Genomic DNA, 25,840 nt, shown 5'->3' on the forward strand with positions numbered 1-25,840 from the left:
GTTGGAGCATGACCAAGGGAAAAAAAAAGAAATCAGCTTGAGAAGACAGTAGCACTAACACAGAAAGAAGAAAAATATACTGCCCTGCAAGGAGAATAAAAATTGCCAGCAGCCTTTCGGTAAAATGAAGGAAATGTTTAATAAATAATCAAAGACTGGGGAGAGTGTGTTAGAAATACAACCAGCCAGGGACACAAGAAACATCATCTGAAATGAGCAGGATTGCCTTAAAGAGCAGGTTCTGCACAACTCTGATGGAAACAGCACACCAAAAAAGGCCAAAGTTGCTCAGTGCTCTCCTGGATACAGAACTGCCACCAGACTGAGGGTAAATTTGTAACAGTCCATTAAAAGAATGATTTGGAATCAAAAGGCCATAGATCAACTAATTTAATTCAGCCAGCTTGCCTTTTTTTCCCTAAGTCTAAAGAAAATGTATTAAAAACATGTAAGAATAAGAATGGTTTTGGTGGAATGCTTAGTTTGACACTCTAAAGAGGTTTCAAAAGACTGGAAAACAATATAGTGCCTGTATTTCATGAGAGAACTGATGGACCTGAAAACCAGCCAGGATAGTCCAACAACCTCCTTCAACTTCAAGGGATTGAGCAGTTTATAAGAGGTGTTAAAGAATATTAATTTGTCAAGAGCAAGTCCCACCAAGCCACATTTTTTAGGCAGACTAACCAGCTTAGAGAGCAAGCAGGTAAGATTTAAATCTGAATGTGTCAGTAAGAGCTTTGACACTTTCACATTTCTTTCTGACACACAAACACTTGGACGAGTGGATACATCATCACTTCAAGAGAAAAAGTTGCTAATTCAGTGTCAGAAAAAAATTCCAGTGGTATCCTGGCAGGATTATCATAACACTGACACTACTCAATGGTTTTATTGATGGTTCAGAAGAGAGGAAAAAACTACGGAGATGGGAAGTTCAGCCAATCCTGAAGAAGGAGAGCACTGAAAATCATCTTTATAAACTGAGTACAGCTTAAATTGGTAGAGTAAGTGACAGATTAGGAGCATTCAGTTGGGGGGGAGGGAAATCAATGAAGAAATATAAAATAATAATAATTTAACTGTCAGAGCATAAGCCATCAGAGTAGGCAACATCCAGTTCTCTACGTCCCTAATTCAGTCACTCCATGTAATTGCTTGGATGAAGGCACAGCTTCCTTTTCTAAATGTAAAGCTTTCAACTACTTCATAAAAACAGAGAAAGACAAAACTATAAATAACTGATGCCAGTGAAGAAGTAGTGTTATTTTCAAAAAATATTCTAGCCCCCATTTTTTTATTGTGGCTTTGTGTTGTGTGGGGGTTTGTTGGGTTATTAATTTGTTTACCCACTGCATAGGACTGAATAAAGAGCAAATAAATATTTGTTGTATTTCACCTCTTTAACAGGCTGATGTTTTATACAAAGAGTTGAAGTGAAACCAACACACAGATTTTGTCTAAGTGGGCTAAGGAAACTTTTATCCTATTTGTAGCTTCACACACAAAACAAATTTGTTCAGTAAATTTCCATCTCTTACAGATTTTTGCAAGGAACACACATTTAGGGAAATTTATCTTCTTGAAATATTGAACTTGTGAGCTAGGAAAACACTGAAAGTTAGCAAGTGCAGTAATTTATGTACTTGCCTGTCAAGGATCTGGTATTCACTGTCAGATTTGTACAGTGCTATCAGCCTGGATTCCATCAAAACATAAATCTTCCCTGTGGCATTATCTAGAATACAAAATCAAACAAAGAGTTACACACATCTCAGTTTAATCCCCTCATTTGCAGCATTGTGAAACCTTTCAATATATACAAGATGGTATCAGTGTAGTTATAAAAACGCTCAGAATAATCGTGCTGATCAACCTCTACTTGCCAGATATTCCTTGCCCATAGTCACTTAAGGAACTTTGCAAAAGTTAAGTTGAACAGAAACCACAGCATGACAGTCAGTCCACTGCTTTTAAACATGTTCTGCTGTTCCAGAGTCAGAACTACCTCTTCTGGTCTATTATTGTTAAGCCAAACAAAAAAGCAATTTAAAAGTTCCAGTGCATGTAACTGAAACAGAGGGAAACAATTGGAAGATGGACAATTACTACATAAAATCAATATTATCATGTGGACATTGGGGGCAAGGACTGCATTCCATGCTGCCTTTGAGATCTGCTCTTCCAATCAAATGATTGGATTAAATGATTGGATTTCATTACAAGGGAAGTAAATGCCATAATAAAAGTTAAATGTTATGAAAGAAACTCATTTTCTACTCAAAAAAAAGATGACAAATTTTATTCAGACTACTACACTGGCAACTTAATCAGGGACACTGTCCCACAGCAGTGGCCAACGACATCCAAACCCAAAGCTCAGCATCTCAGGCAGGTGTTGCTGTTATTTCTGAAATTATTCAATAATTATTTGTAAGATGATCAGATTTATGTTAAAACCTTTGAAACTCACAACATATTTAGCTTCCTTAAAAGAAAGAAAATCTAAAGACATGGAGTTCAGTGTGAAGGTCAGCACAGCTTTGTGTTTAACATCACCTTAGGTACACACTAGATTTACATGGTTATGTTGGAACTGGAAATTCCTATTTACTATTTTATTTAAATAAAACAAAAAGAAGGGGGAGATGTGTCTGTAGATGAAAGTGTAAAGCTAACTGCATTTCAACAATAAAATGTATTCCTTTTCTAAGTGCCAAGGAAGACACACAGTAATATATTCCACTGCCAACTGAAAAAAATGGAACTGCAAACCCTGGAAAACCCCTTGAAGCAGCATTAAGATAATCAACAGCCTGCATTGCTGAGGCACCTTACGTGGTCCTTGCACACAATTCCTGAAGTGCTGGTGCCCTCATGAAGGAGAACAGCTCACAGCACACCTTGTTCAGCCAGGCACAACCAGCTGGGCCACGAGCAAGCCAAGGCACCTGGTCAAATGTCCTTGTGCACTGGTAACCACAGGATTTACCTCAGCTTAGATTTGTGCTAAAAGGAGATCCCTCCAGTCAGGCTGAGGGCAGGATGTGCCGCGTTGGGTCTGGCATGGGCAAAGAGCACAGAGATGTTCAGTTGCTGCTCCTTTGCTGTCACTGAGCAGTAAATTATTGTTGAGTGTGAGCCCCAAGAAAGGAGGACAGAAAAGAGCTGTGGACACCCAGTCACACTTCCCTGTCTCTCTTATTCTTGATTTCACCTCTCAGTATTTTTTAAGGAACATTCCTCACAATGCATGTAAAATAATGAGGGCACAGCAGTCAGAAATCATCAGCCACATATGAAATAAATCTCAGCCTTCAAACCAGCACTGATTCAGCCCCAAAGTGCTATGAATTTAGCCTAAAACAGTCTACAACACAAAACATAAGTACACACTGACAAGCGCTGAAGGAAGAAGTGCTCATCCCATGACACCTTCAGTTAACACTTGCCTCTCACTTTCACATATTGCAATTCTGGATTAACACAAAGGGCCAAATTGCTGGGCAATGTCCAGGGAGTCGTGGTCCAAGCAACCAGAGAAACATTTGGATCCTCTTCCAGTGGGAAGCTCACAGTCACTGAAGGATCTTGAACATCCTGAGAAACAAGGTAAAGTCAAAGGGTAAAAAAAGAGAGGGAGGCAGAAAAGGTTTATTTCCATTATTAGTGAGAAAATGCAAATCTAAGACAATGCAGCTCTTACTGCCATCGGCCCACACCCACCTGCAACCAGGCTAGTTCATCACTGCACTGGGAGAAGGTGCAGGGGCAGCACTAGGAAGCCAGAGGAGCACCAGCCCCAGGGCTCCTTTGTCACACCAGTGCACACTGTCAGTCCAGCAAGGCCATAGGGTTAAAACCTCAGATCAGCAGTGAGATTTGGGGAATTTGCTGCCAAAACACCCAAGAGAGCTGAGTGCCAGTTCCCTCAGGTACCTCTTACAACCCCTTTTTAGAAGTTTAGAATCAATCCCAAGCATCAAGAAAATCTCAGCAGTTTTTTGGATACTGCTACACAAAGCCTTATCCACATTTTCCTCTACAGTCAGAGATTAGGAACAACAGACATCACATAAAATGATTCATTCAGGCACTCAACAATAGGACAAGGGGGCACGATGGGCTCAAGCTCTGCCAGGGGAAATTTAAGCTGGAGAGCAGAAAAAAATTCTTTGCAGAGAGAGTGCTCAGGCATTGGAATGGGCTACCCAGAGAGGGGGTGGATTCCCCATCCCTGGAGGTTTTTCAACTGAGATTGGCCGTGGCACTGAGTGCCATGATCTGGACTTGATGATCTCAGAGGTCTTTTCCAACCCAATCCATTCTATGATTCTGTGATTCATGTCTTATTAAGAAGCTGTTAGCAAGGCAGGGGGGGGAAGTCTGAGGTACTTAAGAGTATGTCAATATTTAAGAATAAAAAGATCTCAGGAAAGGAGACCTTTTGTCAGCTGTTTCACTTTAAAAATGAGTCCAAAAAAATCCCCTGAAAGCAAGATTTTCTTTCAGACAATCCTATTCAGTCACTTCCCATTTCACCTATTATGAAAAGCTGATTGCAAAAGCAAGCCTAATCCTGCAAATGTGAGGTTTTCAGTATTAATTTTCAATGCCAGACAAGGGAGGGTGCTGTGCACACAGCCCCTGCCCACACAGAGAGGTCCTGTGGCCTCAGCATGTCTCGTGCGAGGCTCTCTGGTTTCCATCCAGCATCATGGAACAGTTAATGGCATCATGGGACAGGCAGCTATTTCTGTCTGAGCTGAGGGCTGCTCCAGAGGGAATTTTCTGTGAACATCTGGTGCAGTCAACAGTAAAACATAAATATTACATAACCCACGGACTGTGCTCAATACCAGGCACTGACAAAGCTCTCCCCACAGTCCTGTCTCTCCTGATTGTTAAGCAGCACTGCAGGCGACTCACTCCATTTGCTGAAGCTCTGAGGTGACCAGGTAGATGAAAACAACTGGCAAAGCATGAAAAAAACAACATCCAGGCTGCCAGGTAATGGCACTGTATACTGTTTGATCTGTTGTAATTCCATCTGAAATCTGAAGACACCACTTCTTCAGTTAAAAGTAACACAAACTGCTGACAGTTTACTCAGATGCACATCAGAACTTCTCTCGGTTTCTAAACGTGTTTCTTGTGTTCTGTTGGTGCTAAAATGTGTCCCAGTTCTCAGGGGATTGATCAGAAGCCAAAGGCTGCTCCCCACAGTGACAAAGCCAACAGCTGCCTAGTACCCCCAAATGACTGTGCTCAGCAAGAATCAATCCTGTCAGCTCACAGACCCTCAGCAGCGCAGTCTGCAAATCCCTCTGCCAGCAGACCAGAGAAGTAATTTTTGCATGAAGTGACAGAGCATCACCCCACACACACACACTACTGGTTGTAGAGTAAGAAACAGCATCTAAATATTTCATTAAGACTCAGGATGAGAAAAGAGCTTGGGCTCTACGGAAAATGGGCACACACATGAATAAAAAACAACCAAACTCCAAATGGTCTTTGTTCTAACCAGAGCTCACTAATCAGACAGTATCAAATGTCAGTTAACAGGGACAGGCAAAAGAATTATTTCATTTATCAGACAGTCACAAATAGCAAAGTATCTCTGCAAATCTCACTTTCATAAACCACAAACCATTTATTCCTCAGTGTAAATACCCCTCAGCAGTACTGAAAACTCTCCTATCTGTGGCCTGCACTGTACTACAACTCTATTTAAAGATCTGTTTTAAAAACACTGGTTTTGGCCTGCAAACTGGCCTTGTTTTAGGCAAGATGTAGGAGAGACCAGATGTACAATCTGTGCTAGTTCTCTGCTGTAACAATCTAAGTGAAAGATTTGCCATGGAAGGACATGGAGTCCGGGGTCAGGATTGGAAAGGATGGAAAACCTTTAACCCCAGACATGAAATTTGGGTAACTGGGACACACATTCTGCCTTCACATCTGTGAACAGGAGTTAGCTGTAAATAAGAAGCTGCACTTACTTGATCTAGTCATTCCCTTTTAAAGGAATAAATCCCAGTGAGCCACACATGATATTAGGGAAAACATTGCCTGGAATTTCCCAATCTAAAATAATGATTCTTAGAAGAGTCATTATCCTACTGGTACACACTTTCTGACACTCCTCATTAATCCCCTCACAGAAGATTTTGACTCTGTCAAGGAGCCTCCTCTTTTCAGATCTGCACAGACAGGGACAGAATCACGGACTATTCTGAGTTGGAAGGGACCCACAAGGATCATCAAGTCCAACCCTTAAGTCACTGGCCCACACAGTGGATTGAACCCATCACAATGGCATTATTGCAACCAAGTTTTAACCAACTGAGCTGATCTCAGGGACAGCTGCAGCTCTCCTCTAAAAATTTAGCATAAAAACCCAACACAGTGTTAACACTCATCTTAAGAGCCCAGAGAGGGAGTAATTTCCCAGAATAAAACAAAGTGTACACTTTAAATATCTGTAAGTAGTAACCAAGATCAAGGAAGAAAGCTAAAATTAAGTAATTCAAACAAATCCAGCAAAATATGATAAAAATCAACCCATTTAACTGGACTTTTACTACCAATTCAGGGTGTAATAACATGCTTAGGTACCACCAAGCAAAAAGCTTTTCCAATTCAAAACTGAACACAATAAAGAAACGTGACCACAACATGTGACATCCACATGCACTGACTTACCTTGTAATTCTGATGGGACTCAAAGTTGGACAGGGGGGTGTTGCAGGCAGTGGAGAAAGGCATGACCTTCACTCCTCTATACACCAGCCCTTTGTCGTACAGCTGCTTGAAAACCCACCTGCAAGCACACAAGGAACAGCACCTGGTGTTTCACATTTAGTAAATAAACTGCTAAAGGGGGTTGCTGCTCTAGCTGGATTTCCTCACAAATGACAACTTCTTTAAACAATCAATCATCAACTTAAGACAGTATTTAGAAAAAGAGAATTGATTTCAACTGTATTTCTGGCACATTTTTAGCTTTTAGCTGATTCTAGTAGCTTGGCATTCCATGCACTGGCTACACAGCACACAGTATTTAGGATGAAACAAATCTGTACTGCTGACTAATCTTTCTTAGGTTCCTTGAATACAAAGATCATTTGAAATTTGAACTATTAACAAGGCTGAAATCAGTAGTAATTTATAGAATTGACATGTAGAGCAATGGCTTCTCACTGACCACGTGATCTCCAGCACCTACTACAGCAACCAGTTCTACAGAGAAGAGTTAGATATAGGCCAAAGACTCCTGCAACCCTCACTGAGTAAATCCTGACAATCTGAAGGGCATTTTTCACAAGAGGACACAGATAACTACGAAGAACAATGAACTCAGTTTTATGGTCCCACAATTCAATGTTCTCCTCTCTCCAAGATCACAGTCTCACATTGAGCTTTAACTCTCTCTAAGAAATCTTCAGTACAGCCTGTGGCATATCTGGATCCTTATCTTTCCTTGAAATAACCAAGACAGCACATATTACAATGTGACAAATTAAGCCAATGCTCAAGATGAAGAGAAGATGGAAGAGAAATGTGCTTGACACAGCAGCTCCTCAAGTGTCCCTGTGATGGACAAAACCTGAATATTACAGGGTTTACTAAAGAATCACCAACATGGGGTTGTTTAGCCTGGAGAAGAGGAGGCTCAGAGGTGACCTCAGCACTGCCGAGAACTACCTGAAGGGAAGTTCTGGCCAGGTGGGGGTTGGTCTCTTCTCCCAGGCACTCAGCAATAGGACAAGGGGGCACGATGGGCTCAAGCTCTGCCAGGGGAAATTGAAACTGGAGAGCAGGAAAAAAAGTTCTTTGCAGAGAGAGTGCTCAGGCATTGGAATGGGCTGCCCAGAGAGGGGGTGGATTCCCCATCATTGGAGGTTTTTCAACTGAGCTTGGCCGTGCCACTGAGTGCCATGATCTGGTAAAGGGACTGGAGTTGGACCAAGGGTTGGACTTGATGATCTTGGAGGTCTTTTCCAACCCAATCTATTCTATGATTCTACAATATATCAGTTTAACAGGTCTCACTGACTGGCACACTCAGTGGTACAACCTGTAGGCTCTGAGGCACAAGAGGGCAAGTCTTAAATAATCATACCAAACTCAACTCACAAATCAAAGCTTCTGCAGAGTCTCATCATTTCACACGTCACATCCAATTGTTAAAACTCTGCTGACTTCAAAAACTCCTTTATACAAACTGTATTTTCAAACCATCCTGATCCCTTCCCTTTGCAGATAAATAGCTCATTGCTAAGCAACCCACCCCATCCTGGCAAGCAGCACTTTGTTCTGCAGGCTGTCATTGTGTGCTTGGGAAACTGGACCTGTAGTTCAGTCACTTTATTGCCTTTTGTGTTTGAAATTATAACCTTCAACAGCAAACACAAGTAGATTAGCGCACTGATTTTCACTGTAGCCCAAAATAAGAATATCAACAGACATGCCCTTGCTTGCTGACATGAAAGTTGTATGCTGCCTTAACAGAGTAATTATTACTCTGCAGATTAGGCAGCTGAAGAAAATAACAGACTGTTCTACAGAAAAGATCTGCAATCCACTCAGATTCATCCATGGGCCTCAGTAAAAGTCCAAAATTCCCTATGAGTGCTCACTAAAATCAGCAAAATTGCATAATCTGAAGTCTGAGCTGGAAAAGGCCTCAGGGACCCTCTGGCACAGAGAGCCAAACCCAGAGGTCTCCCAGACCTGTGACTCCAAAGGTGCCTGACCTCACACAGCTCCAAACTAACCTGTCCAAGTAAGAAACGTCACCCACAGACAAATTCTGGCTGCCTGACCGCTGCCCAAATCTGAAACTGCAGTGAGTTCATCTATTCTACAACTGAGATTCTGAGTTGATCAACTAGAACTTTTATAAATATAAATCACAAAAATAATCCCTGGACAGAGTTTCATCAGCTTTCAGCATGCACAGTGGAGCTGGCTGACTGCAGAGGTTTTTGTGGGAGTTAAATAAGTTTAAATGTATGCATACCACCCCTGAGCATAATTAATGCAGACTGTGACAAGTGACAGCATTCCTACTGAAGGTGTTCTATTTGCCTTTCAAAAGCAGTAACTAAAACACCTATAGAAAAAAGCCCCACTATACTTTCTATAGAGCACTGCCTACTAACAGCATCCAAGATACTACTCAGAGCAACACTGAATATTTAATTCAGCTGTAAATATAACCAATCTCAGGGAGCTGTTGAGGAAAGGTGAGCACTTCCTGGAGCTGCCAAGCTCCCAATCCAGGCCAGCATCTCCCTCCTGTGGCAATGCCATCCCACTGCAGACCAAGGGTTCCAGCTGTGCCCTGCTGAGCAGGGCTGGGCTCCAAACCCCTGCAGAGCTCCCCGCGGGTCAGAACCAGCACCCATGTGGGGCCTGCTATAACCTCTCCACTCAGAATTCCAATGGAATAAATAAAATTATGATTGAGGCAAGACTGCTGCTTGATGCCATAACCTGTGTTATCACTATAAACAACCTGTTCTGTTAACAAACATCTAATTGGTTTTCCTAAGAAAAGAACTTCTGGTTTGTGACCATCAGACCTGCACAGGAGATGATTCCCAAAAGAACTGCAGCACTGCCCACCTCAAACACAGCACCTGCTCAAGGTGAACCTGGCTCTGCCAGGGGAAATTTAAGCTGGAGAGCAGGAAAAAATTCCTTCCAAAGAGTAATCAGGCATTGGAATGGGCTGCCCAGAGAGGGGGTGGATTCCCCATCCCTGGAGGTTTTGAAACTGGGATTGGCCGTGGCACTGAGTGCCATGATCTGGTAAAGGGACTGGAGTTGGACCAACGGCTGGACTTGATGATCTCAGAGGGCTTTTCCAACCCAATCCATTCTGTGATTCTAATAATCAGAGTCACAGGTGGATACCATGTCTTGCTTAAAAATTCAACATGATATTTTAGACATACCAAAACATGTAAGAAATCAAACCCTATTCCTCCTGTTCTCCTGAATTTCTCAAAAGTAAATAAATTCAGTTGCATCCTGTCGGCTCTGGGGGCAGCACTGACTCCTTTACTGAAAGATACACTTGGAGGAAAATTGAACTCAAGATGCCCATTTCAGCCTCTTGTCAAGAAGAATCTGGACCCAAGAAGGATTTAACTTCCAAAAGGTATGGCACAAATTGAAAACTGTTTGTTGTTACTCAAGTGCCAGGAGGGGATGATGCAAGTGGTTCAAAGCCTGAGTTACTCCATCCACAGGTGTAACATCCAAGAAACCTGAACTTTGCTAACAATATTTTTTCATCCAAGTCACGTACGCACTACACGAACACCACATGGATATAATAAAACTCTTACAGAGGGAGATTTTGCTTCCAAAAGATACTGAATCAGGCAATGCAACACTCAAAACACCTTGGGCATCCCACACAAAATCCAACATCTCTCAGTATCCTCCAGCAGATGCAAAAGCAATTTGCACTTCTCAAACATGTACATTCACTTCACATCAAAGAGAGGGATTTGATGTTGGAGCCTCACCAGTTCTTCATGCCATTCCTTCGGGGGATCAAGTGATTTCAAGGGATCAAGTGGCTCTGTTTGTCATGAGCAGGATCGAAGGGTTTCTTAAGTGCTTGAGAACTCTGAACTTTGCAGAAAATTAAAGTACTTGTTCCTAACACTAAGAAATTATTTTCAAACTCTATATATAACATGCTTTTTTCCCTTTTCTCTTTTTAAAGAAAAACACCCAGGAGCTGTGAACTCCATTACTGACAAAGACTGAAAATAAGGTGGGCAGAACATTATGACAGCTGGATCTGGGGTGTGTGATTTCAACATACCCATGGTACTGGAGATAAATGAAGAAAATTATTGCTGTGAGACCTCATATCAGTTCATAGCAAGATAAAAGGACAATTTTAAAGCCTCTGTAGACTTGCCAAGCAGGGACCATGTTACAGAACAAGCCCTGTCACCTACAAAGTTTAGTAAGCAGACTGCATCCTAACAGCAGAGTTTCTGAGGAAAAGGTTTCTCCAGAACTCATGAACAACCCTTGAAAGACAAGATAAAATCAAAGAGAAAGCAACAATCAAAACCAGATGCTTGGGAACCAAAAAATAAAAAAAAAAACAAATCAAACAACAGAAAAAAGTACTCAAAAAACACTGGACATGAGTCAAAAAAGCGTAAACGTAAGACGAACATGAATTCCAATAGAAAACACAGCGTGTCTTTAGAATAGTATCTTTGAGAGACACCTTAAGAAAGCCAGGAAAAGCATTTAGAGTTCTTAGGTACAGAACTTGTCAGATTTCATGTTCAACTACCAGTGAAAGCTTTCAACTCTCAGCATATTGAGATCATCCTGCTCCAGGTCTAACCAAGTTATAATCTTTAGATGTGTGTTGACAGATAATGGATCAAGCCAGAAAGACAAAATACCTGCATACCAGAAAGTTTAAATATCTAAAACTGGTGCTAGACTTATCCCAAGGATCACCCACAGGAATTCAGTGTATTCCATCTTCAAAATACAAATAAGGAGATACAACAACAGGGACTGAAACAGTGAGAAGACAACAAGGTGACCAGAGCACTTAATGCACCAAAAATATAAATGTCAGGGGGAAAATGCATCAAGGGGCACAGCTGGTCAGGAAGTGCCCTCTGGATAACCACCCTAAAGGGAAAATTAAAGCTAAACAACAGAGATGAGTTCAGTGGAGGGACAAACAAAAAGCCCCATCACAAAGGGCTCAAGCTCTGCCAGGGGAAATTGAAGTTGGAGAGCAGAAAAAAATTGTTTGCAGAGAGAGTGCTCAGACATTGGAATGGGCTGCCCAGAGAGGGGGTGGATTCCCCATCCCTGGAGGTTTTTCAACTGAGATTGGCCATGCCACTGAGTGCCATGATCTGGTAAAGGGACTGGAGTTGGACCAAGGGTTGGACTTGATGATCTTGGAGGTCTTTTCCAACCCAATCCATTCCATGAACTTGACCTCAGTGACACCTCTGTGCTCAATGGACCATCACTCTCATCACTCAGCTGCACTGCAGAGCCTCACACCTACAGCACAGAGCACCAGGCAGGGTGGGGCAGTCACAGGGGAGACACATCTGCTACCACTGTCCTGCAGCCCTGTGTGCAGCCAGGTGGATAGGGCAGGGAATACTCCCCGCCAGGTGCCCGGCTCAGGGAAGGCAGGGTGTGATCCCATCTCTCCCTCCTGCTCCCTGGTACCCCCTCCCAGGTTTTACCACCGAGAGGAGCTGACAATTGGCTGTAAAGCGGAACTCGGCTCAGCCCGCAATAGCCAATTTCGGCACTAGATGGTGACAGAAACCTGCTCAACCAATCCCAAGCTGTGCAGGGATGCAGAGTGGGAGCTCTGGGCATCACCCCCAGCCTGGCTGCACAGCCACCCCCCTCACCTCCTCGGCATTCCACAGCTGTGCCCAGGGAGAGCTGCTCCCGGGGGGCAGGGGGGGCAAACTCACGCCCTGGCTGAGTTGTGTAACAAGCCAGAAGTGAAGCCAGTAATTTACTAGTTCTTCTTTTTCCCAAAGCCCATACATTTCTTTCTGACCAACTGTAGATGAATAGCAAGTTTAAGCTCATATTAAGCTGCTTGATTTCACTGTATGTGTCTCATGAGCTGCACAAAAAAAAAATTAAGAATATAGTGCATGTTCCAGGACAGCTCAAGAACACCATTCTCACTGCACTGTTTCAGTGAAGGATCCTGTCCTGTTATCAAGAATAGCGTGGCCAGCAGGCCCAGGGCAGTGACCCTTCCCCTGGACTCTGCCTTGGGGAGGCCACACCTTGAGTGTTGTGTTCAGTTCTGGGCCCCTCAGTTCAGGAAAGAGATTGAGGGGCTGGAGCGGGGCCAGAGAAGAGCAACGAGGCTGGAGAAGGGACTGGAGCACAAGTGCTGTGGGGAGAGGCTGAGGGAGCTGGGGGTGTTTAGCCTGGAGAAGAGGAGGCTCAGAGGTGACCTCAGCACAGCCTAGAACTCCCTGAAGGGAAATTCTGGCCAGGTGGGGGTTGGTCTCTTCTCCCAGGCACTCAGCAATAGGACAAGGGGGGCACGGGCTCAAGCTCTGCCAGGGGAAATTGAAGTTGGAGAGCAGAAAAAAGTTCTTTGCAGAGAGAGTGCTCAGACATTGGAATGGGCTGCCCAGAGAGGGGGTGGATTCACCATCCCTGGAGGTTTTTCAACTGAGATTGGGCGTGGCACTGAGTGCCATGATCTGGTAAAGGGACTGGAGTTGGACCAAGGGTTGGACTTGATGATCTCGGAGGTCTTTTCCAACCCAATCCATTCTGTGATTGAGATCTGAGTTGGATGAAGGACAGATCCACAAATTCTACAGAATTAAAACTTAAAAAGTTCTTCTTAAGTTATTTAATATGTGAAGAGTTAACTGCATCTTTACATAAGACCCCACTGCAGTATCACCTGTTCACACCAACCTTCAATGCTGAAATATTTATCAATAGTTGTTTTAAGTCAAAGTTTAGCAGGCTGAAAAATCAGTCTATCAGTCAGCAACCTGATGACACAGCCCCAAAATGCTTACAAAGCAGACACTTTCAACAAACCCATGACAAAAGATGAAAAAGAATCAACTAGAAGAGAAGCATGTTAGTAGTTACAGATGAATGAAGTAATGGACATAAAAAGTAACTTCAGTAACACATTCTCAATCTGATGATTGCCTGGGTAACCATCTGATTTATTTTATTTTTAAGAAATTGTGCATTACCCTGTCAGAAGCACCACTGTACCTACAGTTACAGGGCTCTCTAAGTATTATCCCTGAAACAGGCATCCCACATTCCTTCCCCATTCTCCTCCTCCAAGCACTCTACTGCAAACACCCCTGACTTCACCTGCTATTCTGCTCCAGGGCAAACTGGCAGTGGCATCACAATGTGTCCCTCCCTCTTAGGAGACTTTCCAAAAACTCAAATTTTAAAAAAAAGACATTCAAAAATTTATTTCATTACGTGACGGCATAGAAACTTAATAGCATCAGAAAGGGAAAAAGGACAAAATTAAAGGCTGTCTGCCTCTGTACTTCCTGAAATCTCCTACCTCAGAGGTTTCAGATCCCAAGTTTACACTTTAAAGACTGTATCAAAGCCATGAACAGAGGAGGTAACTTCTGTAACCCAGGTGAAAGACTACAAATTGTCTTTCAGAAGTGAAAAAAAAAAACCAAACAAAACACCTACCACAAAAAAGAAAGGCTTGGGCTGTTGAGAGAAGCTCTGCAGCTTGCTCAAGTCAGGGTTGTTTTTTAAGATGCTTGTCAAACAGGATTTGAGGTACCACTATTTTTATCATTTACAAAATAAAGGTTTCTTGTCAGTTTTTGCTTTGCCATTATGCAGGGTTTCTTCAGCTAAGTTAGTTAAACATCTGCTGCCTTCCCACCACCTTTCTAACACTCAGTGAAAACTCCCTAACACTTCTGCCCTTTCCAATGGCTTCAGGACATCTAAAAGGTCTGTCAATCCTTTATCATACCTATGTGTGCCTAACTATACAATTAAAGGTCATTAGTAAAACTAATACTAAAGAATAATTATTTAATATGCATATAATTTGATTTTCAGTGGCTTTTTCTCAGCACATACTCTGCTAAACCTCTCCCTTCAATTCACCTTGCAGTTCTATCACCCAAAGGACTCAAAGTTGCCATTTCTTCACTCTGTTAGGCCAGTCAGATAATCCTTAACCCCTAGGGTTGTCTTGTCTTTTAAATTCCAAAGGCACCCTGAATACATTGCCAAAATAGCCAAACTTCACTCAGCTCTGCACCAGGAGTCCAAGACAGTTGTCAAACTGTGCTGCCAAGAAAAAGAGAACAGCAGATTCACAGCCTGTGAATTCAGGCTTGAAGAAGAGGTTTGGAGCTAAACTGAGCTTGGATAGTTTGCCCATTTGCAGCTGACAGTGTGAAGTACATCAAGAATGTAGAGATAGAATGCAATTTGCTAAATCAAGCAAGGAACATTATTAATAGATCTTCAGAACTGCTTAAAAGTTGACATGGAGCATTGAGATTTCAGGGCTCACTAAAATCAGTATTGTTGTACTTTAATTTGTAAAACCCTGAAGAAGAAAAAGGTCTTTAAGCTCCCTCACTTGGACATCAAGATATTTCACATTACTTTGCCTGATGTTTATCTACATTTGGCAGATAAACCAGATCACTAGAACAGTTCTAATGATAAATGGACCAACACATGTTTGCAGTAATTGAAGTGTTCTTGCCATTTCAAAGCACACAATGCATGCAAGTGAACTTACCACACAGACTCCATGAACTCAGGATAAAGTGTTTTATAATCATTTTCAAAATCAATCCAGCGTCCTAATCTGGTAACACTGTACTGTTAAGACACAAACACAGATTGAAAGGCATCTTAACATCCAAAATCATGACACATCACCAACATTTATTCTGTAAAAGAGATGCATTTTAAAGTGTAGTGTTTGTCCCATATTAATGAAATATTTTAGCCTGATAACAGTTCCAAACAGTTTATTTAAACAGGCAAAAATAAGGAAGGAATGAAACAATAACTGTTTAGAACCAGGACCACACAACAGGCAGATGTGTTCAACACAGCAGAAAGGGGAGATCATTCATCAAACAGAAATGGTGGACCACTCAAGGTTCAGCCAAGGTTCAAATGCCTGAAAATTGCTTTTCACTACAGTGGTCTTACCTCTATTTTTAAAACTACTTGTTGCAGAGACAGCCAAAATCCAGAGCACGAAGTCTATCTGCTTTCAGTTTTAAGAAAACATGATGTAACTTGAAGACAGAGAAATGCTGACAGACATTGATATGTGACAAGTTATTAAACGACTCCAGGGCCAATAGGTTTGAGTTCCCCAAGCCCTGGGAGGGCTGCCAAGGGCCACAGGGCTGACAGGTGCTGGTGTCCATCTCAGCACAGGGCACAGGCACATCCACTGGCACAGGAGACAGACCATGAGGAGCAACAAGCCAGCTATTCCCTTGGAATATGGGACTCTGCTGATTTCACAGCTCTCCCAGGCCCTGGCTCTGCAAACGGCCAGCCCAGAGACTCCTGTCCTGACACTGCTACACACACACCACGCTGACTGGCCAACCAGCAAAGTGGGCACTCACCTCTGTATCCTCATGTTAACACTGAGATCCTGAAATACATCAGTTTGGATTCTGGCATTAAAGCCACTCCAACATTCAGCTAATAAGTTCCAAAGCCTAGGGCTGATTAGCAGAAGGATCCACCACGATGGAGCATTGTTTGGTCTCAGCACTGAAAGATCTCACACAGCTAAAGAACCATCTATAACTTTTCCATGAGGCTCAAACATTTGCCAGCCACTCCAGACAGAAAATAAACACTGCATGTAACAGGAATGTTGGCAATTCCCCTCCTAGCACCATTCTAAAAAATTGGAATTTATCACAAGTCAAAATAATGCCAAGGTCATGGGTTCAATCCCCTGTGTGGGCCACTGACTCAAGAGTTGGACTCAATGATCCCTGTGGGTCCCTTCCAACTCAGAATAGTCTGTGATTCTGTGATATACATATAGGTTAAAAAATTTCCTTATTTTTATTAATAATCTACAAGATACATCTGTGTGAAAATACACACATATACATGCACAAATTTATGAACAAATAAATACAAAACCCATTCAACATGCAAAAGACCAAGCCCTTGGACTAATCATCACTGCAAAAACACCACCTGCTGAAGACACAGCAAGTTAGAAGAACAACCACAGAAAACAAAATACAAATGTTCTGGGTTTGGCTGGGATAGAGTCAATTTTCTTCCTTATAGCTGGTCCAGTGCTGTGCTATGGATTTAGGGACACAAAGGTCAAAAAGGATGTGGCCTGTTCTTCCACCCTACCTTTGGCACTTGCTGTTGCCCCCTGGCACTGTGAGACAGAGGCACCAGGAAAGCACCTGGGCACTGCTCAGCTCCAGAAAGCCATGGAAAAGAGTCATCTCCTCACACACACATCACACTGACAGCAAATACAGTCCTGGGCTAAATGCACTTTATTCCAGTCACACTGCTAAGGACAAAAATAAAGAGCATCAGGTTCTACAGGACGAGTATTAATCAGAATTTGAAAAAAAACAACAGTGCATTTCTCTAAAAATATCTAACCCATCTACTTGGAACAGCTCTCCAACCACAACAGTCTGCACAGAACACTCTCCCTTCATTCACAGGATGCAAAGTCTTCACCCCTATTCTCTGGGAAGACTGAGGGTTTACCCATATCTGTGACACTAAACCAGATGCTACAACATCTGTTCTTCCAAAAACATGAGCTACTGCCCTGCTCTGCCAATGAAACAGCTGGGGAAAGGGAGAGCAGAAAAGTTGGGAGGTTAATGTGCTTTTTCTCCACTTGAAAACCAAAGGCAAATCTTTCCATTTTCTACAGAAGAGAAAAGAAAGAGACAATGCTTAAAATGTGTATTATTTATTCACTCTATCTCAGACACTCTGAGCTCCAAGTCACCACAGCAGTCTCTGTTCTGAGCCACAATGGTGCTCTTTTGGTTCCCCTTTCAGGCTCAGGGGTGAGAAACAGCAGCCAAAACTTGTGATTTATGCTCAGAATCAAACAGAAGGATGAGTTCACCCTACCTGTAAAACTTCTGCACACAAACACATAGAAATGTTCATCAGAACATGGACTGAGTCTCCACTTACCTCCCACTCCTTGGCATATCTCATCACAATTCCTCTGCAATGGTTGTTGTAGGATTCAATCCCCATCTTTGCCACGTCCTCTGGCCCTTTAATGCCCAAGGTCTTGTCAATCTCATATTCCTGGGAGGATTGAACACAACCAAAACAAAGCACCCATTGTGTTATCAAAAGCTTTCAGGATTTCTCTGGGTAATTTATTTATGTTCTGTGCATTCTAATGAAGCTAAAGGGCCTGCTTTTTCCCTTTGAGATGCTTTCCTGAGTCCTGCACCTCACCCAGGCAGGGATTTCAAAGGCTTGCCCTGCTGTGTTTCTTTACTATTTTTAGAAAAATGAACCAAAAAACAATTTCTGTATGCACCAAATAAATACACATTTATAGCAATGAACAGAGTGCAGGTGACCAGGAGGAAGCTCCTGAAATCACCACACAAAAAAGCCAGAGCAACACACTGGCCACAGAACTTGAATATTTTCTTTCAACAACAATGCCAGGTATAAGAGCACCAGAAATGTGACTGCTAAGCAGGTAACAGCATGGGAAGAGGAACCACCAGAATTATCTGTGGGCAGGTTTATGACACATACCACAGGTAAGCCATGGCAATCCCAGCCAAACCTCCTCTCAACATGGAAACCACTCTGGTGAGCAAATCTGGTCACTATGTCTTTGATGGTTCCTGCAAGGATATGGCCATAGTGGGGAAGCCCAGTAGCAAACGGGGGCCCATCGTAGAAGTTAAACCTACAACACAAAACATTTGAATTAAAGCAAACCACTGAGCATCAGCCCTTCAAACAGGGTAAGTCTAAATGTAGTTCATGCTTCTTATATCTTCCTAGGACAACACCAGTTTCTTCCTCCTCCATTTGCAGGTGTCACATTGAGAGAGGGACCAGAGGGAACATTCCAGCTCATTCAGTTCCCACCAAATACCAGTTGTAGCAGGATTCCAAATACACCAGCAGGTGCTCCACAGCTCCAGGAGCTGCCCCTGCTTACCTGCAGGTTTTTTATACACGCACCAAGAAGGAAATTACACTTTATTATGACTGTTGGAACACTGCTGATTCTTCACAAAGGGAAATCCAAGGGGCAATGGCAGGACAGCAGCACAAGCCAGGGCTGCTGTCAGCAAATGGAGCAGCTGCTGCTCACAGAGCCAAGGCAAAAAACAGAATTACAGCTAAGCCACCCCTGCATTGTCACACACAGTTGCTACAGCTGTGAACAGATTCTTACCTAGGTCTGTTCTTTGATTGCTTTAGGCATTCTTGGAAGCAATTAAGATTTTTCCAAAGCTGCAGTATCTTCTCTTCCTCATTTGGAAAATTTATGTTTTCTGGAACTTGTTGAACCATCCTTTCCCAGCAATGACCAAGGAGAAAAGAGAAGACTTATTGAGCAGAAGGGAGAAAAAATTACTTCACAAATACAACTTGAATGTCTTACAAATCCCTATCACCAAACCACAGCTCAGGTTTCCAAATAGCTTCATTTAGTGTAGATATGGAAGCAAGCACTGTAATCTAAACAAAGCCTGATTTTGACAGACTAGCACCAAGTTTTGGAACAGGGAAAGGATTCTCCATTCATTCAGCTACGACTGTTCACTTCTCATTACGCTTTTACTTCTGTTTCCTACAGACAACAGTCAAAGGGCAAATTATTTTATGGTTACAAGTTTGTGGGGTTTTTTTCTTTAGGAAAAGCTTCCAAGTTCAAACTGACCCTCCAGCACCAGCCTTACTTCAAGTGTAGGAATAAAACTGTTGAAGAGGCTCCTTTCCATTGTGCATTTACTGCTACCATTTAACTGTTTAAAGCAGCACTTTTCCACCAGGCCAGGCCACCACTCCCAGATGCCCCTAAAAGCAGCCAGGCTGCAGAGAGGTCAGCTGAGAAACACTGCCCTGAACGAGGAACATGTGGGAAGAATTCAAACAAACAGATGAGGAGAAACCTCAAAGCTCTCAGCTGTGAATCTTGAAAAGCTCTAACTAACAGATCCCAGAAAAACCACAATCTCTTTCTAGTCCCTTCTTTTTTTTCCCTCTCAGTTTTATAAGTACATAAGACCTAAACCATAATGGGCTACTTCTTGCTGGCCACTTCCTGAAAATCTTTTCTTTATTTGGTGGGTTTTCGCCAGCAGAGCCCAAAGCCATTCTCAAATTCTGAAGAATGTCAAGTCAATGAAAATCACTACAAGCAAAGCAAGGTGCAAGCAACAGGGAGGAGAATTCTCAACATGATCAGGAGCACACAACAGAGCTGCCTGGTTCCAGATCTACTACGAGATTTAAAGGGTCACATTTCAAGAAAACGCACAGCAAGCACAAAGCAAAACCTGTGGGGAATAAGGATATTGAAGACAGGAGCTTCCTAACATGAGGAAACTGGTTGTGAAGGTTGTGCTAATGCACGCACAGAACAAACAGGTTCTCCCACCTCTGACTTCAGTGCTGCTGCTCCTGAGCACTCAGACCAGGAGTTGGGCAGTACCAGAGCCTCAGCTTCACTCAGCTTTGTGGAACTGCACATCATGACACGAGGACTGAGTCTTCTGATTGACTCAGATCTGTAAACACTACCCCTGAGCAGCAGCAAATGCACGAAGACAACACTTCCAGTTGCATCTGACACACTGCTGTAGTTCCAAAACACTCACTGAATTGAAACTCAAACCACCACAGAAATTGCCAGATCAGTGCTTGAGCCCAAACGAAAAAACAGGCCCCAAAATGAAACCTACAGACCAATCCTACCACTCAAACTTGTTGTATTAATGACAGATCACTCTCCCTACTAATAAATCCAAATTATTATTTACCATTATTGTATTATTATTGAGAATCCCACCACCTGGTGCACAGGGGACACAGCAGTTGGAAAGGAAATCAGAGACATGGCCTGGATGTGTTCTTAAAAAGAAATAACCAGCCTTAGCACAGGAAGTTACACCATGCAGAGCTTGTAGAAGAGTCTACATCATCCTGTCTCAAAACACTAACTAGGCCACGTCATTTCTCAGTAATTGGATCACAGAGACAACAGAGATGATAAAGAATTCAGCCTTAAAGCTTCTCTCCTCCAAACCAGCTGACCTGAGGATCTGCAGGTGTTACTCACTTCAAGCTCAGCCTTTACAATGCAGTGATAACTACAGAGGGTTTGGTGACTGGCCCAGCTGCCCAATGTGTGTGATCTGTGATGAATGCAGACTTAATTTGTGTCAAGAACATAACGAGACATTCTGTGTAGCTTGATGCAGTAAAGATTTAGCAACAGAATGTTTATGAGCCTATCAAATAACGTATGAAAAGTAAAAAAGGAAAAGAACTAAGGTTAATAACTAAGCAGCCTTTTGAAGTAAGATAGATCCAGTGCAGACCAAAGATAAGCTGAGAATACCTAAATACAATAGAGAGGTAAACACAACTAAGATAAGGAAGTACCTCAAGACAACAGATAGGGCTTAACTAACAATTTTAAGTTAAGAATCCCACCAAAGTAGAGGACAATCCTCCTCAAGAAGACCCCAGCCCCTCCAACCACTGAGAAGCAACATGCAGAACCAAATGAAAGGATCTCAAGGCAGAGAGAGAAGAAAATCATTTATTGGAACTGATTAAAAATAAACCTGCTTTGACTGTATAAAAAGGGAGCCTGCCAGCTCAAATATGTGTCACTGACGGGGCAGGGACTCCCAGTGTTACTGTGCTGGTTACTTGGTAGCTTTCACTACTTACAAAGGTAAACTGCCCTTTATACCAAATAACTGGCTCCTTGGGTGGCCGTTTATAACGGATCCAACCCAGCAGAGGCAGGAGGGGGGTTGGTGTGTCCCTGTGGCCGGGCTGTGGAAGCTGCTCACGGGTCACAGACTCCATGCGTGATCCACAGTGTCACTGTCGGCCCTTTCCCACCCTGGAGCACCGCACGGACACAGCGGGGCCCAGGAACCACAGGGCCCAGACACACACACTGCTCAAGGTTCAAACACAGGAAGGTGGTGTTGGAGGAGTCCCTCAGAGAACTTTTCTCACCCTACCAACACAAGGGTTGGGCGTGGAGTGCCAGGACTGAGGACAAAGGATGGCTGATGACTTTCAGATTCCAGCGGAATGGTGAGAAACAGAACCCCATCACCTGGGGGTGGGAAGAGGTTTTTTTCTTTTTCCCTGTGTGCTGGCTGGACTTTCTGGGGCGTTTTTCTTTGGGCAGCTGCAGAAAAAGAGCCACTGCTTGCTGGTGAGAGCTCTTTCTTTCTGGCTCTGCTCTTTGCTTTTCCCCCTCCATCTCTGGGTACTCTGAGCTCCAGAGAGAGAGAAAGAGGAGAGAGAAGAGAGTCACTGCTGCTTTAGGACACGCTGCAGACCTTTATCCTGGGGACCGACTTAGACTGCAAGGAGCTTCCTGGGAATTATCACCATTCCTTCACTCCCAGCTTTTCCTTCTTTTTCAACAAAGGACAAGGAGAGAGAGAAAAGAGTCTGCTTTTCCTCCACGAAAAAGGCTCCATCCTGCGCCACTGAGTGTTCACCCCTTGTCTCTGCCTCGCTGGGAAGAGACTGAGAATTCACCTCCAGCCAGCTGAGGAGCAACACTGACACTGCCCATAAACACAACTGCTCCAGGAGGAACCTACAGCTTTTGAGGGCTGTTCTATTTTCTTTTTAAATTTAGTGCTGGGGGACTAGTTTGCTCTGGTCTGTTTACAGTTATATCTATACTTACATATATATATATATATAGTAGTTAAGAAGAGTTATCCTTCTTATATTCATTTTCTAATTAAAGTTTCTTTTTCTTAAATTTAATAAGGAGTGAGTGATTATTGAGGAGGAATCCTCTCCTCTGGTTTTTGGTAAACATTTTGGTTTTCCCTCAAACTAAGACACACACTCCAAGCAATATTACAACCTTATTGCATCAGAATCATGGGGGGAAATGATTGGTGAGAATTTATATGTAAACATCACAACAGGTGGGGGTTTTTTCAAGCTACAAAGCAAAGCTTTAAACAGACTGACTTGAGAGACAAAACCACAGTGAAAAATCTATCTGTGGCTCACCCTCAGCTGAGCAAAAGGGCCAAGACTTAAAAATCAGTTCATAAAGAGAGGTATGAGTATCTGTGTACCTACAGCAAATAAAAACCTACTTATTTTAAATTAAAAAAAATATCAAGGGTAACTCATTACTCAGAACACAGACTGAGACCATAAACGTTCAGAAATTATTAAACAAATGCATCTAATAAGCACTTTTAACACTAAATTTACATACAAGTTCATAAACACAAGGGGGTTTCTCTATTCATTTTTTGCTGACAAAGTGTTGAAGTTTAAGACAACACACCACTAAGGAAGTGGGTTTTAAGCACTCACTTTTCTACAAGGCAACAACATTCACTACGAAAGGTGTCACAGTTTGGAGATTGTTCTGCAGCAGTCTCAGACTTATGCTGGGCTCCTTATCTAGAAGAGAAAAATAGACAAACATTAAAATTATAAGAGCAAGTTAGACTGTCCTTTTTAAATTTTTTTTTTAAAAATCAACAAAAATTCAAAGTGCCATTATGAATGAAGGGAATTAATATTCCAAAAAATTGTTGGACTTAATATACATCAGATATGTGATTAAAACAAAGTGAATGACAAGTTATTACTCATTTTGTTGAGGGAGAAATGGTCAATATTAAGAAGTAGGATGAACTAAAAGTGCACAAAAAGGTCCCCTGATTTCAAGGAGTTCATGATCAACCTGGCATTCTTGTTCCAGTCACCTTCTCCCATGAATTACTCTGCATAACACCAGAGTTCCTTCCAGAAAAAAGGAGCTGCTTTCCTCCACCCAGAGCTGCCTCCTCCCTATTTCAACAGTGCTTGTCCCTACACACAGAACCTGCCACCCCAATTCTACCTTTTTATGTTCTGAGCTTTGAGGCAAGGCCATTTCTGGGGCACCAATAAGTCTGAATTGTTCACCTGATAATTAAAATCCATTTCTAGAATAGATAGAAACAACCAAGTTTAAAATAAAATGGATGACAACAGAATGCTCAGCTGCAAAACAAACATTGCTTCTCAAAACTCTGCAACACTAATGATATCCGAGGATAAGTGGGGAAAATACCCAAACCAATCACTCACCTTTAAAACTTCTTTTTAAGCTGATTCATCTTATACTACCCTGTATAGCACTTTACACATACCATCAAACAGCTGGAAACGCAAGAACTTAGTAAAAAATATGTTATGTATCTATAAAACCCCTGGGCAATCAGTTTTCTTCTCCAAAGGGACTTCAAGCTGTCACCCTCATGGCCAGTCCTCCAAACACTGCTATTTATTGGTGTAATTACTTTGGGAAAGAACTAAAAGTAAGTTTTTCTTCACAGCTGTTTTAGGTTTCATGATAACTGAGAAAAATTGTATTTACACCTTCTCCACAGATAAATGACAATGGCCTGACTACCCCACTGTTCTACCACATGGGTCACACAATTGAGGAATTACAGTCTTTTCCTGCTAAAAAATTATGCCCCAAAGTAAAGAGATCAGAAAACTAGTGGGAAAGTAGTGGCAATTTCTACCTTCTAAACTAGTAAATGAGGTGACTCAAGCTGAGCCCAACACCTGGGGCTGGGTGAGGGAAAGTGTATCAAGATTTATTCACCTCAACAATTCACTCAAGATCAAACACCACCTGAGACAGACCAGCCCCACCTGTGCCCCAGCAGAGTGATCCCTTCAATGCTGAAAAGCCAAGAAAAAGGCTCATAAAAGGAGCAGACTCATCAATTAACACTCTGCTTAGACACAAACATTTTATACTATACAGCAAATTTTACCCTGTATCTCACAAGGTCTTAAGAAATTTCTGTAATCTTCATAATAACTTGATTAAAAATGCAACATTTGTCACTATGAAGAAAAAAGAAATCTAGGTTATTTTGAAATAAGTTTGAACTACATATTTTAAAAAAGCCATAAAAGTGTCAGCCGAGTTAGCAACTGCAGCTGTTACATGCACATAACATGTAACATAAATTCTGCTATTACCTGACAGCTGCTTCCTAAGCATGAAAAATAAACAGCTTTCTTCGGTTTCCAGAAGGCTCCGAGGGGTGGGAGAGCCAACATATGCTGGAGATACCAAACACATCACAGCTACACCAATTTCCTCAAGAACAGCCCTCTATCAAAAGGATGCCGAGGGAAAGGCACCTGAAGCTCTTAGTATAAATAATTAATGCAATTTAGACCTGATAAGTAGCAAACTCAGCAATAAGACCTTTCAGAAGTGCCTGTCTTAAGTAACGCCTAAAATCCAGAAAAAACCTATTCAGTACCCAGGGAGTAAAACACACATAAACATGGCTTTGTACACACAAGACACACGAGCTGTCACGCCCGAAAATGCGCCAACAACATGAAACCCCCGCAGGGAGCTGCGGCCCGGCCGGGCCCCGCCACAGCACGGGGACACGCTGAGCCACGAGCCGCCGGTTTTACAGGCGACCCTAAAGGTGCCGCCGCCCTGAACGCCCCCGGGAGGCCCCCGCAGCGCTGCCGGCGGCTGGGCCGGGGTGCAGTGCCGGGGCCGAGCGGAGGATGCCGAGCGGGAGCCGCGGCCCGGGCGGAGCCGCCGCGCTCACCTCCGTCCCGCCATGATGCCAGCGCGCCGCATGGCCGGGCCGGCACCGGCGCGACAGCCAATCCGCGCGCGGCTCTCTGCGGCCGCACCAACGCGGCTTTGTAAGGCGGCCGCCCATTGGGCGAGGGTCCATCTGGGAGGTTACGTCACGGCGGCGCGAGGCAGCCCGGGAAACCTTTGGCGCGCTCCCGCCCCGCGGCCCCTCATTGGGCGGTGCTGGCGGGAGGCGGGGCCGGGGGCGGGGCCTGGCGGGCCGCGGCCGGGCGGGTCAGTCGCGGCCGGGCCGTGACAGGTCGCGGGTATCGCATAATCTAAAATGGATTTTTGAAATGACAGACGGCGTTCCGTGGGCGGGGAGTGCGGCGCTGCCGCATGCAGGACCTCTGCGCTTGCAGACCAGCGGGC

The 25,840-nt window shown here is 43.2% G+C and overlaps 1 protein-coding gene and 1 non-coding gene across 4 annotated transcripts in view; both read right to left on the minus strand.

Moving 5' to 3' along the window:
* Positions 1-25,479, minus strand: part of IARS1 (isoleucyl-tRNA synthetase 1) — a 100,212-nt gene extending 74,733 nt beyond the window's left edge. Inside the window, exons 1-9 of one of the 3 annotated variants that reach the window (XM_071550515.1) lie at positions 25,437-25,479; positions 23,164-23,253; positions 19,013-19,132; positions 18,358-18,514; positions 17,770-17,889; positions 15,338-15,420; positions 6,709-6,826; positions 3,453-3,600; positions 1,651-1,738 (exon numbers count right to left, since the gene is read on the minus strand). In XM_071550515.1, coding sequence (XP_071406616.1) covers positions 1,651-1,738; positions 3,453-3,600; positions 6,709-6,826; positions 15,338-15,420; positions 17,770-17,889; positions 18,358-18,514; positions 19,013-19,131 — 833 coding nt within the window. In that variant the 5' untranslated portion in view covers position 19,132; positions 23,164-23,253; positions 25,437-25,479. Of the gene's footprint in view, positions 1-1,650; positions 1,739-3,452; positions 3,601-6,708; positions 6,827-15,337; positions 15,421-17,769; positions 17,890-18,357; positions 18,515-19,012; positions 19,133-23,163; positions 23,254-23,698; positions 23,720-24,840; positions 24,901-25,436 lie in introns of those variants that run through there. The other 2 variants (XM_071550517.1, XM_071550516.1) reach the window with 2 other exon arrangements.
* On the minus strand, positions 21,612-21,744 carry LOC139670781 (small nucleolar RNA SNORA84). The gene has a single exon (XR_011697556.1). It is a non-coding gene; the product is annotated as a small nucleolar RNA SNORA84 (small nucleolar RNA).
* Positions 25,480-25,840: the final 361 nt, after the last annotated feature.

This window comes from Pithys albifrons, chromosome 3 (genome assembly GCF_047495875.1).
Source record: "Pithys albifrons albifrons isolate INPA30051 chromosome 3, PitAlb_v1, whole genome shotgun sequence".
In the NCBI taxonomy this organism is placed as follows: Eukaryota; Metazoa; Chordata; class Aves; order Passeriformes; family Thamnophilidae; genus Pithys; species Pithys albifrons.